At 41.5% G+C, this 16581-nt stretch overlaps 1 protein-coding gene across 1 annotated transcript; it reads right to left on the bottom strand.

Annotated features, from left to right (window-relative positions):
• Positions 1-547: 547 nt before the first annotated feature.
• On the bottom strand, positions 548-16036 carry LOC114566991 (malate dehydrogenase, cytoplasmic). Its single transcript, XM_028595874.1, has 9 exons — positions 15913-16036; positions 14503-14601; positions 12794-12890; positions 10794-10969; positions 8794-8916; positions 6453-6629; positions 4977-5090; positions 2016-2105; positions 548-722 (listed from the first exon to the last, which is right to left on the bottom strand). Exons 1-9 carry the CDS (start codon positions 15913-15915, stop codon positions 600-602), a joined length of 1002 nt encoding a protein of 333 aa, XP_028451675.1. The 5' UTR covers positions 15916-16036; the 3' UTR covers positions 548-599.
• Between the last annotated feature and the right edge of the window lie 545 nt (positions 16037-16581).

Here is a 16581-nt window from a genome sequence, read left to right as displayed (position 1 = left end):
AAAAAAAAAAAAAAAGAGAGAGAGAGAGAGAGAGAGAGAGAGAGAGAGAGAGAGAGAGAGAGAGACATGCAGCAAAGGGCAGCAGGTCGGATTCGAATTTAAAGGCCTCGCCTACATGGGGCGCACGCTCTTACTGGGCGAGCTGGAGGTCGCCCCGATAACGACACTTGTGAACATGAAAGAAAGGAGAAGGAGATTTGTGGTGGGTCAGTTTCGACGATGTTTTATTGGTGATAACATGTTCCGAAAACAGTTTCTGGACAGCTAGCGTGCTATGATCTAACGACAGAGACATTCTCTCCGTGTCCTACAGACAGATGGAGGAGGAGGCCAGGTTGTGGTCATCTATCAGGATTTCTAAAAACCTGAAGAAGAAGAGGCCTATTAACACAGACACGCACACACACACACACACACACACACACACACACACACACACACACACACACACACACACACACACACACACACACACACACACACGCACACGCCAGCTGGGACGGTTAATAAGAGTGGCAGGCTCTTGTTTCTCAGAGCCGCGAGCAGCGAGCCATCGGGGGGTCTACGTGCTGCTGCTGTTGGCCAGCGAGGTTCGACAGTCACTGGGACAGGAAGTCCATCGCGGTGTCCCGCTCCTCCACCAGCTCGGCTGCCGTGGCGTCCATCTTGGCGCGGGAGAAGTCGTTGATGGGGAGTCCGTCGACCATTTTCCACGTCTTGTTCTGTGCGGAGGGAAGGAGGGAAAGGGCAGTTTAAACTTCTGATTCTGGGTTTTATTCTCTGCTCCTCTTAATACTCAGAGATATAATAGATCTTTCTTTAAGTCAGACTCCGCCCTTATTATGGGCACATTATTGGCTTTTTAGTTTTTTAACCATATTGGATGTGTTTGAGCTGTCATTGAGGGTTATCCAACCTTGTAAAGCCATGTGGTTCCTTGACAACAACAAAAAGTTTTGTCTTATAAATGTACGACTTTATAATCCCGGAAATTCTCAGTTTTTTCTGTGAATATTACCTGTGAATATGGCCCCAACATTACCCACCTACATGGCCCCAACATTACCCACCTACATGGCCCCAATATTACCCACCTACATGGCCCCAATATTACCCACCTACATGGCCCCAACATTACCCACCTACATGGCCCCAATATTACCCACCTACATGGCCCCAATATTACCCACCTACATGGCCCCAATATTACCCACCTACATGGCCCCAATATTACCCACCTACATGGCCCCAATATTACCCACCTACATGGCCCCAATATTACTACCTACATGGCCCCAATATTACTACCTACATGGCCCCAATATTACTACCTACATGGCCCCAATATTACTACCTACATGGCCCCAATATTACCTACCTACATGGCCCCAATATTACCACCTACATAGCCCCAATATTACTACCTACATGGCCCCAATATTACCTACCTACATGGCCCCAATATTACCACCTACATAGCCAATGTTAACCTATATGGCCCTAATATTAACATACCTAATATAAACATACCTAATATTAAACAACATGGCCCTAATATGGCAGCATACAAAAGGGTAATGTAACTTAACTGTCTGGCTAAACAGAATGACGGGCCAATATCAGGCATTTTCCAAACTAAAAAAAATAAAAACGGACTAAACCCCCTTCAACCATGTTCTGAGTTTTGGCCCTGTGTAGTCTGTCCACTAGAGGGCGCTCTACAGACTCCCTGTTGGAAACACACCGATTTGTTTTTGTTCAAAAGGACTTTAAGTCTCATATCTAAAGTTTGTATTTTTATACATTTTATTTATCAGAACTTTAATATATTTTAATGTTCCTCTGTTCTGACAATTTATTATTTTAGCGATGACTCATAAATAATTACTAAATAGACTAATGTTAGGGAAATCGTTTTTTTTTTATATTTATAAAAAAAAAAAAAAAAAAAAAAAAAAAAAAAGAAATCACCAAATATTCAGACACACGGCTGGCAGCTGATTGGTTGAACTGACCTTGATCTCGATGGGGAAGGAGTAGATGAGGTCCTCTGGGATGCCGTAGGAGTTTCCAGCAGCGTACACGCCCATGGAGATGAACTCACCCTATCAGCAGGACACGCAACTTCAGTCAGTTTGAATTAACAACAACAACAACAACAACAACAACAACAACAAGTCAACAACAACCATCAGATACTGAATCTGAATACTTCATTGATCCCTCTGGGAAATTGTTAAGTTGCTCAAAGTCAACTTCAAGCCAAAAATAACAGTAATAAAAAAGGCTACTCTGTAAGTGTATATAGTAACGTAGCCAAAGTGAGAGAATCAAAGTCAATGTAAAGAGCGATGAGATTAAAGAGATTATGTTGTTTCACAATCCGTTAAAAACTGCGGTCAACTTCCTGACCGTTGGAAAACAGACGTGAAATCTCAATTTATTAAAAGAATTCTTCATTCATGTTCATTAAATTTCTTGGTTTTGTTTTTTTTGCAATTTTGATCAGGCTGGAAACAAAAAATCTCTTCTGGAAAAAAAAGCCTGGATTAGTTTTAATGTGTACAGCAATTATGCTCCAACTACAGTTCCAAAAGATTTTCCACTAAGAAAAATTACAAAAAAAAGAACAATTCAAAGTGCTTTACATGAAACATTAAAGAGCAATTAAAAAGAAAACTGTCATGATGAAAATAAAACAGGCTAAAAAAATAAATAGTATAAATACAAGAATAAAAGTTACAGTGAGTAAGAAATTAATAATTGTTGTAGGGCAGGTTTGGGAGGAGAGAGGGAGGGGTTTATTTTTATTTTAGTAGCCTAAACAATGAGTCTTTAATTTTAAGTTGAATTCTTTGTAATTGTAGACTGGAGACTAGAGCTGGTATATTTATTTAATATTTGTACAGTCACGACAGCGATGGTGCTGTCAGTTAACCTTTTATGTTGCATCCTATATACTGTCTATGGTTGCATTTTCAAAAGTGCAAAATGAAATGTGAAACTCAATTTGAAACAGCCATTTGTAATTTCTGCATCTATTACCAAAGTATTTATTAGTAATACAGTGGAAATTAGTAGAAATGTGAATATTTGGTTAGCATGTTGATTTACGGTGTGTGCTCCTAAATTTTGTGGTTGCACCCCTACAATTTTCAGCTGGGGGCCACTGTGCTCCTAGTGAAAAAAAAAGTTAGTCTGGAGCCCTGTAAGTGAATCTAAAGTCCTTGAAAACTTCTCTTCGGCTACACGTTACACTTCTTCACAGACTTGCAGAGATAAAAATGCCAAAAATGTGGCCTTAGTCCCTGTCAGACAGAAACATTCACAGCCTGGCATAAAGTTTTACTGCTTTCTCCAGGCAGTAAACGTTACGTCTGATATCTGCCACTTCCAGCGTGACTTCAAGTTTAGATTGTGCAGTGCAGTTTTTTTTAAATTGCAATAAACAAATTTAAAAGTATGTTGAAATGTGGCCGGGTTGGCTCAGTGTGTAGAGCAGGGTTCAAATCCAACCTGTGACGATTTCCTGCAGGTCTTCCCTCTCTCTCCTTTTTCACCTAAGCTGTTCCATCAATTAAAAAAAAAAAAAAAAAAAAAAAAAAAAAAGTGGAAAAGCCCCAAAAATAATCTTAAAATAAATAAAATGTATGTCGAAATAACATCACGATGCTTATTTGTAAGAAGTGTGAATTCATACTTTATCAGGTCTGTCCGCAAGACGACAAGCAAACAGATTTTAAAATTATTGTTTTCTGGATGTTTTTTTTTTTTGATCCAAATACAGTATAGACTAAATAATTTGGATGTTTAACAATCTTTGTTGCACACTGCACAGTGACTGCACTTCGAGAAAGAGCAGATTTTTTTAGGGAAACCAATCGCCCAGCTCTACTCCTTTCTAAACACCGATTGGCTTTCGAGACGCAGCTACACGCAAATTTCTCGCTCAAGTTTTAAATATTTTAACTTGCGCAAATTGTTTGGAATCGTGCTGCCGGATTCCAGAAAGCGATGCGCCTTGGTGTGAACACGCCATAAGATTTCACTCGTTTGACTACAGTTGTTTGAAGAGATTTTTTTTCTATTTAAGTTATTGATAGGATTTGTTTTAAAAATCTAAAACAATTATACATTTTTTTTAATTTTCTATTTAGGTTGAAATACACCATTTCAGAGTCACTTTTGGTCCGTGTACTTTTTCCGTTTATTCGATTTTCATTTCATAAACAGGTATTGAAAAACAAAAAACGATGATTATCGGATTTTCGTTTTAAAATACATTTGAAATTGGAATACAAGGTGTTCTTTCCGTTTCATGGTCAAAAGGGGATGGGAGAAATTTGAAATATGCTATGATTTTCATATAACAAAAATAAAATCACTCTGAAATAGAAATGAAAAAAAAAAGGCTTGTTTTTTTTATATTCAGAGACCGGATGTTGTCATTTCCAAGGCAACAGCGCCAGCGTAGCCTACCAGTGTAAAATTACTTTGGAATGCTTGGGGGCAATTTTATTTCATGTCACATTTATTTATTCCCCTCTCTCCCTGCCTTACTCTGTCTCTACCTACCGGAGACAACTCCGCCCCAAGAGAGTCGAACCAGCTGAGGAAACAGAATTTCGGTTACCGTTACGCCACCGTTAACAATCCCAGCAAACTTTCTGTTGCTGCCATTACACTGCTGATCTGGCAGAGAGTCACCGGGGGTTCGGGATCAGATCATGGGGATCAGACCTCCGGTGCTGGGTCTAATATTCTAATATTAGCTGCTGCTGCAGCTAACTAGCAGCTAGCCACCAGCCCTGTGCCCTCGGTCCGCTCCCCGGTGCTGACTGACTCTGGTCCGTCGGCAGAGCTGCGTTACCCGCTCTAGCTGAGCTGGGAATCCACCGCGCTCGTGATTTATTCATGTTTTCTTTATCACTTTTGATATTTGACATCCGTCTCGCTCTCTCTCCGTCCACACTGACCTCCTTGGTGCCGAACCAGATGTCTCTCATGTGGTCGCAGATGGCCTTGGCGGCAGACATGGCGCTGGACAGCTTCCTGGCTTTGATGACGGCAGCTCCGCGCTGCTGCACCGTCTGCAGGACGAAGACGAAGACGAAGAAGGTTAGAAAAAAAAGAGGACAGAAAGTGAAAAACCTGAAGTAGAACAAAGCCGGAAGGATACATGGAAGAAAAACTTATTTTCCGTCTACTAAAACGTAGGGCTGTCCTCGACTAAAGAACTCCTTAGTCGACTAACACTTATAGGATTTTGTCGACTAATCGATTAGTTGATTTAATTGACAGAGCTGTGCTCTTTGAGAGGTGGTTAAGACTAGAAAAGCACAATATAAATGTAGTTAATTAACCATCTGTAAAACTGAGTTTCTCCACAATTAATCCTGCAAAAGCACCACTTTAAATCTCGTGTTTACCATAAATGTGCTCAGAAGTTTCTTGGAAATAAATAATTAAGCATGAATAAGCATAAAAAATGACTAATCGACTAAAGAAATCTTAGTCGACTAAGACCAAAACGAGCGATTAGTCGACTAAGAGGTGGCAACCCTACTAAAATGACCCTAATAGATCTTTGTAATCAATCGAAGCGAGCTTTTGATTTCGACTTGAAATACAGACCCTACGTCGTAGCCCAGAAACGTAACTACAAGTTGTGGCGACGAAGACCTCAACAACTGTTATTGGTTTGCTCGGCGTCGTAGCATTGCCACGGCTTTTCCTGCTACAGATATTTGTGACGTAACAATATCACCCTCTCTCTGCAGTCTACCGTTAGCTAGCTACCGTAAATGTAGGCTACTTTTAAAATGGTGGGCTCACCAAAACGGACACAAAAGCATTTCTTAGACGTCATTTCAGGAATCGGAATAGCTTTAAAAAGGACCGGTTCTCCACACCCACACGAGTGAGTTACGTGGGCTCCGACGGACTCCATGGTGCATTCATGTGCACCTCATTAAACTAATGGGGCATTCAGGGGCATCTCGTAAACTCTGAGAAACTCCTACTGTTGTTGCAAGGTACAATTTGGATTTTGAATACGGGTGGTCCTCCATGTTTCCTTCTTCAAACTTGCCGGGAAGCTACGATACCCATTAGCAGCGTTAGCAGAAAGGCGGAGCAGTATGTCCAGTTTGTCCCTTACCGGCTACCATATTTCAAGATGGCGCATGAATATGGAGCGTCTGCCCCAGTTCATGCGAATGCAAACGTAACATATCAAGCCAATAGGAATACTTGGAATTGATGGCGGTGGTAAATATTCACGAAAAAGGACAAGTTTGTGAACGGGCCAACCCAGATTTTGATAATGAACAACTTAAAACACGTTACACAGCGGGAGCTTCACAATCAAAATCGAAAAATCGCTGATCTGCAGAATCGTGACACCCGCGACTTCACAACGAAACCCAAAACGAGAAGCGGCGAGCACTCACGGAGATGAAGTCTCCTCTGAGCCAGGTCTCGTCCTTCACGGCGTCGTAGGCGGGCGTCTCGCTGCCGTGGAGGTTGACCTTGGCGTGGTGGACATCGGGGTACTGGGTGGACGAGTGGTTCCCCCAGATGATGACGTTCTTCACTTTGTCGGAGGACACGCCGCAACGCATCGCCACCTGCAGGCCAGGGACACAAACAGCAGCGCTGGGATCAAGACTAAAGTCATTCAAATAAAAAAATAAATAAATAAATAAATGGTTTTCTGTTCATTTGTAAAGTATACAGTTATTGGCGATGCAAGAACGGTACATAAAATGTCATGTCACTTGCTGATCATTAATGAAAAATTAGTGTTCATAAATATTAAATAGGTCAATATTTTTTTTGCACATTCCCATTCAATAGTCTTTGTTTTTAAACAACTTTAATGTTGAGCCGGATGTTTTAATGTCAGGAGAAAGGTTGCATCGTGTCCGATTACAGATATTTGGGGGGGGTATCAATTGATTCAAAGTTGTCATTTACATCACATGGTAAACAGGTCTGTAATCAAATCAAATTCAACCTCAGTAATTTTAGATAAATTCGCCATCAAATGTCCACACAGGCAGCAAAAATGTACATGCACTCGAACTTGTCACATATCACTTACCGTTTACCCATTTGGTCACAAGCTAGTGTACCATCACTTTATAAACAAACTGTTAAAATCCTGGACAAAAAAAAACCAAGCATTTCTCATCATTGTCCAATATTGCAAAAATACAGATTACTTAACTGGGAAAATATGGTTAAATATTCAAAACTATGTCTTGTCTATAAAATTATTCACGGTTTATCATCCCCTTCTCTCCATCAGTTCGTCAACATCAGGAACAGCTGATCACAGCAGAACCAGAGGTGCAGCGAGGGGAGATTGTTATCATTCCATTTAGGAAAAGTGTACTTGGCCATATTTCTCTGTTCGAGCTGCTACAGAGTGGAACCTCACCCCCATAACCATCAGAAATCTAAACACTTACAGTACATTCAAGATCCAGCTAAAGAAATGGCTCATTGATAATCAGAACTGTCAACATTAACTCCTTGACGCTGCCCCCTGTTGGCTTTTTGACCCTGTTTGTGTATTAATTGTTTGTCTAATGTTTGTCTGATTGTGGTCTGTTGTGCTCCTATTGTACATTTTTGCCTTAATAGTACCTTTTACCAAATGTATTTTAAATGTTTTATTGTCATGTAAATGAGTAATTTTACATTCTTTTAGGGTAACTTTTTTTTACCATCTGTCTAGAGACTGCAGATGAAAAACTCTGGCATATTGACAGAAATGTTTATTAATATGCACCGTCTCTGTAATAAAATAAATTTAAAAAAACATCCGTACTAGAGCTGAAAACAGGAATCAATTAGTTTACTATTAAATTAATCGCCAGCTATTTTGATAAATCGATTAGTCGGTTTGAGTCATAGGTTATAAAAAAAAAAAAAAAAAAAAAGTCTGTCTGTGTGTGTGTGTGTCTCTCTCTCTGGCTCTGTGTGTGTGTGTCTCTGTCTGTGTGTGTGTGCCTCTGTCTGTGTGTGTGTGTGTGTGTGTGTGTCTCTATGTGTGTGTGTCTCTCTCTGTCTCTATGTGTGTGTGTCTCTGTCTGTGTGTGTGTGTCTCTATGTGTGTGTCTCTCTCTGTCTCTATGTGTGTGTGTCTCTGTCTGTGTGTGTATGTGTGTCTCTGTCTGTGTGTGTCTCTATGTGTGTGTCTCTCTCTGTCTCTATGTGTGTGTGTCTCTGTCTGTGTGTGTGTGTGTCTCTATGTGTGTGTGTCTCTCTCTGTCTCTATGTGTGTGTGTCTCTGTCTGTGTGTGTGTGTCTCTGTGTGTGTGTGTCTCTCTGTGTGTGTGTGTCTCTCTCTGTCTCTATGTGTGTGTCTGTGTGTGTGTGTGTGTGTGTGTGTGTCTGTGTGTGTGTGTGTGTGTGTGTGTGTGTCTCGGTCTCTGTGTGTGTGTGTGTCCCTCTGTGGGTCTCTCTGTCTCTATGTGTGTGTGTGTGTGTCTCGGTCTCTATGTGTGTGTGTCCCTCTGTGGGTCTCTCTGTCTCTATGTGTGTGTGTGTGTGTCTCGGTCTCTATGTGTGTGTCTCTGTGTGTGTCTGTCCCTCTCTGTGTCTCTCTGTCTCCATGTGTGTGTGTCTCTCTCTCTGTCTCTATGTGTCTGTCTGTGCGCGCGAGCACCTGTGTGCGTCTCTGTGTGTGTGTGTGTGTGTGTGTGTGTGTGTGTGTGTGTGTGTGTGTGTGTGTGTGTGTGTGTGTGTGTGTGTGTGTGTGTGTGTGTCTGTGTGTGTGTGTACCTGGGAGCTGGCCCTGTTGTGGTCCAGTCGGGTCAGGCAGGAGAAGTTCTCTTTAGGGATGGATGGAGCAGACTTGGAGGCGATCAGACAGTTGGTATTCGCTGGGTTTCCAACCACCAGAACCTAAAAAAAAAAAAAATATATATAAAAACATTTCTCCATCAGATGTGACGGTGACACGCAGGCGGGTGAAAATACAGAATTAACACAACTTCAACGCTGAAAGAAAAGAATAAGAAGCCGAGGCTACAGTAAAAAATAAACTGCCCTCCATTTGATCCAACAGCATGTACCGCTTTGTTTGTTTTTACCTCCTACTTTGCAGCTTCCTAAATATAAGTCTGATTTTGAGGTGGAAATCTCCTGCGCCACCTTCTCACTCATCTTGGATCAGGGACATCCTTCAGTTTGTAAAGTTGGAGAAAGTTAGGTGCTCGATACATGGCTCTCTTGCAAAGTTTAATAAAATTTGGGGTCCATTTTTTGCACATGTTGAGGGATTGATTTTTACGGCTACTCCAGAGTAACCACCCTGATTGTCTATTTATTGTGAGTTTTTTTCCTGTATGAATTTGTAGCATGCTGGGATGTTTTTTGTTTATCTCTGTGTAAGTGAATATATTGGGCTTTTAATTAGCAGTGGGTGACCATTTTGTTTTTTGTTTTGTTCTGTGTATTTGTTCCTGGGTTGGTGTTTTTTTTTTTATTATTATTTTTATTTCTCTACTTGTTGTACTTGACACTGTTTCGATTCCCGAAATGTTACCTTTTGATTTTGTTATGTCACTGAAAAATCAATAAACAAACTGCCCTTCGGTGGAAGTGCAACTTTGATGCGTCCTTCGTCTCTAATTTAAGCCATTTAAGAAACTAGTGAATCAGATCTACAACTGCAGGAAGTAGAGTCAGGAGAGCTTTCACAGCCCACTGACATCTGTTTAATAAGCCAGCTAAGACCTGAACCATAAACACACAGGGCCCTATTTTAACCATCTCAGCGCCGGTGCGTTCATGGCGTGTCCAAATCCACTGCTGCTAGTTTGACGGCGGTAAAAAAAAAGGGTCAAAAGGGTTGTACTTAGGGTCTTCATTAATCAGAGGTGTGTTTTGGGCGTAACATGTAATCAACCAATCAGAGATCATCTCCCATTCCCTTTAAAAAGCCAGGCGCGTTTGGACCTCGGAGCATTGCTGTTATGATGGAGGATTTGCACCCTAATATTTTTATTTGTAATCTTCTGCATGTGTGTGTGTGTGCTGCTGTGTGTAACAAGCATAGATTATTTATCTAAAATCTAAGTGTGAAGATATTTTGTTAAAGCACCAATTGTCAACCACAGAATATCGCCGCAATATCGATAGAGGTATTTGGTCAAGAATATCGTGAGATCTGATTTTCTCCCCATCGCCCAGCCCTAGCTAACTGCTAACAGACGCTGCGACCAACAAACAATACAAATTCTGTCATTATATATGTAATTTATAAAAAGGTTTCTAGTGTCAGTGTATTGGCCGTGCAGTGGCTGCTTGTGCTTTGTCTTCAAATCGGGACGACAAGAGTCGCTGGATAAGCTATTTCTCTTCCCCTTGTTTAACCTTCGTGTCGTCTTCCTCGTCGACCACGCACTTGTTGTCCTTTTACAAAAACAAACATTGCCTTTTTCCCCCCAAGGTTTTGACGCAAAACTTATGAATTATTTTGACCAATTAGTTAAAATCAGAGGAAGGTACAGTCAGTTGATGGATAATCACAGAATGTCAAAGTTTAGATGCCATTTTCAAACCATTTAAAAAGGCTATAAATTGAATTAAAAACTGCCAAATCTTTGTGTTTTTTTTGGGCAATTTGTTTCAAAGAAGACCCACAATTCTGATAGAAGAAAAACTTTGCAAGCGCGAAAGTTTTGAGACTTGACCCGAGGACAACAGGAGTTAAACGGTACAACTAAAACTCTATCTACTACTATCAATCAGCAAAAGGAACCTGTAGTATTGTATACCTTGACGGTCTTCTTGGCGTACTTGTCCAGGGCGGCTCCCTGAGTCTTGAAGATGGCCACGTTGGCCTTCAGCAGGTCCTTCCTCTCCATCCCCTCCTTCCTGGGCATGGAGCCCACCAAGATGGCCGCGTCCAGGTCCTTGAAGCCAACCTCCACCTTGTCAGTGGGGATCACCTCTGTAAGGGGTGGGACGTGTTCAGCATGGAGTCACTTTATTTTGGTCACACAATTAAAAAAAAAAAAAAAAAAAACACATATACTGTACATATACACGTACAGTACAGGCCAAAAGTTTGGACACACCTTCTCATTCAATGTGTTTCCTTTTTATTTTCATGACTATTTACATTGTAGATTCTCACTGAAGGCATCAAAACTATGAATGAACACATATGGAGTTATGTACTTAACAAAAAAAGTGTGAAATAACTGAAAACATGTCTTATATTTTAGATTCTTCAAAGTAGCCACCCTTTGCTTTTTTATTAATAAGGAAAATAATTCCACTAATTAACCCTGACAAAGCACACCTGTGAAGGTAAAACCATTTCAGGTGACTACCTCATGAAGCTCATTGAGAGAACACCAAGGGTTTGCAGAGTTATCAAAAAAAGCAAAGGGTGGCTACTTTGAAGAATCTAAAATATAAGACATGTTTTCAGTTATTTCACACTTTTTTGTTAAGTACATAATTCCATATGTGTTCATTCATAGTTTTGATGCCTTCAGTGAGAATCTACAATGTAAATAGTCATGAAAATAAAAAAGAAACATTGAATGAGAAGGTGTGTCCAAACTTTTGGCCTGTACTGTATATGTGCTAAAATTGTGTTGCAGCAGATCGTTGGAGCATTCTCAGGTAAATACAGTAGTACAGTGTCTCCCTCTGATGTGGGGTCCTTCTGTAAGTCATTTTGGGGTACAATTTGGTTTTGATGAATTCTACAAGCAGCAATACCACAGGCCAAGCTATCGGCCTACCAAACAGACACATTTTCAACGGGCTCTGCACTAGTTATTACAATTTCCTAGAGGTCCCAGGTAACACTGGTCCCGTGTGCATCTGGTTTCACCTCGTTTTTACTCTGAAACTTGTTATTTATTGACCTTTATTAACGGCCTGTTGAGCTGTAAGATATCTTATCTTTCTCTCTGTCGAGATAACAGCAGTTCCTCTGCTGTAGGAACACACGGTATTGATAACGATAAGGGAGGATGTATTGGTACTGATTAGGGGCATTGATTTTCTTCTCAAACAACATCTGTATCTGTCAGCCTTCTCCGTACCCGTTCTTCTTCTACTACTACTACGTCTCTGAGATAAACTCCTGCCGCCTCGGCTGATCCTGGTGATAAGATGCGTTCGGGGTCTGCCCGTTAGTAGTAAAAGTGCAGCTGTCGGACTGGACTTCAGTCAGAGTTCACGGCTCTCCTCCGTTCATTGTTGGCCCTCCACTGATCTGATTGGCTACTGGGGAGTGTTAACTACGGGCCAACCAGAGGCCTTTATTTCAGACACTCCCCCCCATCCCCTCCTCACAGGGGAGAGAGAGAGAGAGACAGACACAGAGAGAGAGACAGACAGAGACAGAGAGAGACACAGAGTCAGTCAGAGATACAGAGAGAGAGACAGACAGAGAGAGACAGAGAGAGAGACAGACAGAGACACAGAGAGAGAGAGAGACAGACAGAGACACAGAAACAGAGAAAGAGAGAGAGAGAGAGACAGAGACACACAGCGAGACAGATCGAGAGAGACAGACAGAGACGGACAGATAGAGAGAGAGAGAGACACACACACAGAGTGAGAGACACAGACCGATAGAGAGAGACCAAAAGACACATACAGACAGACACAGAGAGAGACTGATGAAGAGAGAGAGAGACAGACAGACACTGCCCCTCCCTCCCCACAGGGGAGGGACAGACAGACAGACAGCAGTGTGTTTTTGGCCAAGTTAGTGTTTTGGTTCAGACACCCAGTAACCGTGTTGTCTCACCCCTCAGCAGTGGGAGGGCGCAGTCCTGCAGCTCCATGACGACTCCGTCCAGCACGGGCAGCATGGGGGGGATGTCCAGCAGGACCAAGATGATTGGCTGAAAAACAAGAGGGGGGGGGCGGGCAAATGTATTACCTGAAACTCCCCAAAATATAGAACAGAATGCCTTTTAATGTCCCGTTATACACAGCTACAATGAGATTAAAAGCAACTCCTTTTCCAGCGCCATAGACTTATTGAGAGTTGTATTATGCATTTTTATTTTCCAGTTTGTTAGTTATTTCCTGTAAATGTTTGTTTGGTTACTTGTGGGTTTATAATCATGTCAATGTCCAGCACTTTGGTTGCTTTAAATGTGCTTTACAAATTAAAGTTGGATATAATAAATATAACATGAAATAAAGTAAGTAGTGCATAGCTCAAAACACGTACAGATAACACCCCACTTGGCTTTAGGAAATGGGCGTGTATGTTTACGCAAAGTCACGATGCCACGTTGTTTAGTTGATACAAATCGGCGTGTTCTAAAGTGTAGAAACGGTAGCACATCTCAAGTTAAAGACGACAAAATACTGTCATTTGACTTCTTTAAATTAGGCTCACACGCTGATGCGTTCCGGCACAAAGTCATTTTATTATACCGACTGTAAAATCATATACAGCAATATTTCTATAAATCATTCCCGATTCCTGCTTATTGACTTGCCGACAATAGTCTAACACAGACAGGAACTTAATATCACTAATAAATATCACTAGCTGAGTCCTGATCCTTATCACGGTGACTCTTATGGGCCAATCAGGTTATTGGGCTTAACGCAGAAGTAAAATACAGTCCAAAAAAATAGCAGAATATTTCGGAAAATTAAGAGTTGTTCCGATTAGAGTCTACGCACTGATCCGATACCAAGCAATTCACCCTGAAAAAAAAAAGATATACTTTGAAAGTAGTTTATGTATGTTTCCCCCCATTATAATTATCACCATACCAGTAATTGTCAAACTAAATAACAGAAAGTTCCACGGCATTCATTCTCTGTCTGTATTTGCTCACGTTTAACCTGAGCCAGGCCATACAACGACAAAATTGGGATATATATTGTGAACGCACTGGTATCGGCTTGGTACTGGGTATCAGGCGATACGCAAGTTCAGGTACCGAAAATCGGCATCAGGAAGGTAAACAAGTACTGGAACATCTGTACTGAAAATATTATGGTATTCCTTCTTGCGTTTAAAAACGTTTTCTGACTTATAATATTCCCCTGAAAAAAGGACTCCAATCAGCTGATGGCATACTAGTGCTGTCAAAATTGCTTAAAAATTACTTTCGAATATTCCCTCTAAAATAACAAACGAATATTCTAACTATTCGAACATCTGGTTGCGCATGCATCCAAGGTGGCGCGCGACATCGTGACGTCAAAATTATGCGATATCCGGCCAAGCAGACGTTTTTTTTTTCTTTTTTCAATTCGAATATTAATTTTCACCTTCGAAATTCGTAAAACTATTCGAATATATATTCAAATTTAGAATATTCGTTGACAGCCCTATGGCATACCCCAGAATAAACCATGTATTTTTCATGATGAGTCCATTATGTAACAGTCATGCCCATTTGTCTGTGCAGAGATCAGCTTCGGGGTAAAGGGGCCTCTGCTGCTGCTGGTCAGGTTATGTAATCAAGAGATCAGGCTCAGTCTTACCTGGTCCTTCCCGAACACATCTCCCTTGGCGATGCTGTACAGCAGGGAGTAGGCAATCTGGCCAGCAGCGCCGGTCACCACAACACGGATTGGTTCGGGCTGGGGGAAAAAAAAACAACAAAAAAACAGGTTTGGTTGCTATGTGTCATTGACCTAGATAAACAGAGGGAGGAAACATTACAATACATGTCATTGAGCTGACACTTTCACCCAAAGTGACTTACAGTTGCTACATATATCTGAGGCCACACGCCTCTGGAGCAACTAGGGGTTAAGTGTCTTGCTCAGGGACACATCGGTTAATGTATTGCAGTGGGAATTGAACCCAGGTCTCCCACACCAAAGGCATGTGTCACATCCACTGCACCATCACCCCCCAGGAAACGAGGCAGCAGTAACATGCATTTTTGGTCTGAAGTTACTAGGCCTTTATTTAATGGATGGAGTCCTCACAGTGAGGCTGCTGGTGTAAAAGGCCTTCATTGGTGGCTCCACCTCCTGTGGAACTCTGCCCCTTTTGTACGAAGGGGACTTCAAACCAAACTCCATTTAGAAATCCGTGCAATGTAGAAATGACCTTGCATACTGGTAAGGGTGGATACGACATACGGTTTAATTTTAGACTAGCTTTAGCAGTGGATGTCCCTCTTTAATTCGGCATGAAATAAAAAACAATCAAACAGCAGATTAACTGTCCTAAAACACAACTTTCCAACGCTCCTCAACGTGCGAAATAATGGATAAAATAGAGCCAACCAGTAGAATTGAAGTACAATTAATGACGCGGAGTGATTTTTTTTTTTTGCAAGCCGAAATGAAGGTTGTTCCCAGGACATTGAGAAATCACCTTGCATCATATTTAAAACTGGCTGGCTGCAACTTCGCTCAACGAGTAAAGCAAGATTCAAAACTGCTCAAACTGCTGTCATGATTGGTTCACCCCGACTGGATAAAAGAATAGGCCGAACTTGACAATGACGCCACGCCACAGCCGGGTTATTAAAATGGAGGCAGATGCATGAATGTACAGCGGACTAGCAAGTCCCTGCACTCAAACAAACAAGCCTGCCCTCTCGGCTGCAGTTTCCTGCTGTGTAGCTACATCTCTGGAGGTTTTCATTCAACCATCATTTCTAACCTGCGTGTTGAAACTGCGCAACAGACCTGCGTGCGAGAGCGTTGCCCTTGACGCTTTTAAGCATTAAAAAAAAATCACTCAGCAAATTCAAAACCTCCATTAAATACGAGATAATGCTGTTAGCATAAAGTTAGATTAAATTATCTTTTCAATGTCAACTATTTACGCATAATTTTACAATTTTTGACGTTTGATAGAAGACTGAGATGATACTATTGAACCTTTAAAATCCAACAAAAAAAATTAAAAAAGCACATAACGTCGCATCTTACCATTTTGGCTAACGGCTGGAGATGCTGTAGGTCTGCGGTGGCTCAGAGTCGGACTAGAGTAGACGGAAGGGTCACCTCTATCCCTTGTATTTCAGTCAGGCGGTGATACGACTCGTCCCACACTCGTTTATGGGACTTGTAGTCTTTTTTATGATGCTAACACAGGCTTTACAACTGAGTCGACTCGACAAATGGAACACATTCTCCCATGATGCACCGCTCCGGTCACACCGCGCCCACCGCCGGCTTCACATCAGAGGCAGAGGAGGAGGATTTTCTGAAAAGTTTTTTTTTTTTTCTAACTGTCAGGAAGTTGCACTTTGGCGACATCTCGTGATTCAATTCAAAACACCTTCACAAACCAACCAGCTACGAGATGACTCGTGTTGATTCGGCGCATACAAAAAAACATTTAGAAAACGGAAAAAAAGGCAAAAGGTACCTACAAGACTGTGTACAGAAACGGTCAGTCAGTGGTAGCCAGGCAGCTCACTTAAACTTTTCGCGGGTGGTTGTGTTTCCATGGTAACAACAAGCTCCACCAATCAGACACGTCGCTGTTTTTCGCTAAGGAGTGTGGGTAGTGTAGTACTTCTCCATGACATCGTGAATAAAACGTTTTTCTTAAAACCAGGTGGATTTCATACAGACTTGTGGCTTCTACGGGGG

This window comes from Perca flavescens, chromosome 2 (genome assembly GCF_004354835.1).
Source record: "Perca flavescens isolate YP-PL-M2 chromosome 2, PFLA_1.0, whole genome shotgun sequence".
In the NCBI taxonomy this organism is placed as follows: Eukaryota; Metazoa; Chordata; class Actinopteri; order Perciformes; family Percidae; genus Perca; species Perca flavescens.
The sequence above is the reverse complement of the archived record's forward strand: the minus strand, read 5'-3'. Positions and strand labels throughout refer to the sequence as shown.

Excerpts from the sequence above, each read along its gene's own strand:
- LOC114566991 (XM_028595874.1), bottom strand. Across the intron at positions 6,630-8,793 it reads ACAACAGGGCCAGCTCCCAG|GTGGCGATGCGTTGCGGCGT; the intron begins GTACACACACAC and ends CCTGGCCTGCAG. Across the intron at positions 5,091-6,452 it reads TCAGAGGAGACTTCATCTCC|ACGGTGCAGCAGCGCGGAGC; the intron begins GTGAGTGCTCGC and ends TTCGTCCTGCAG.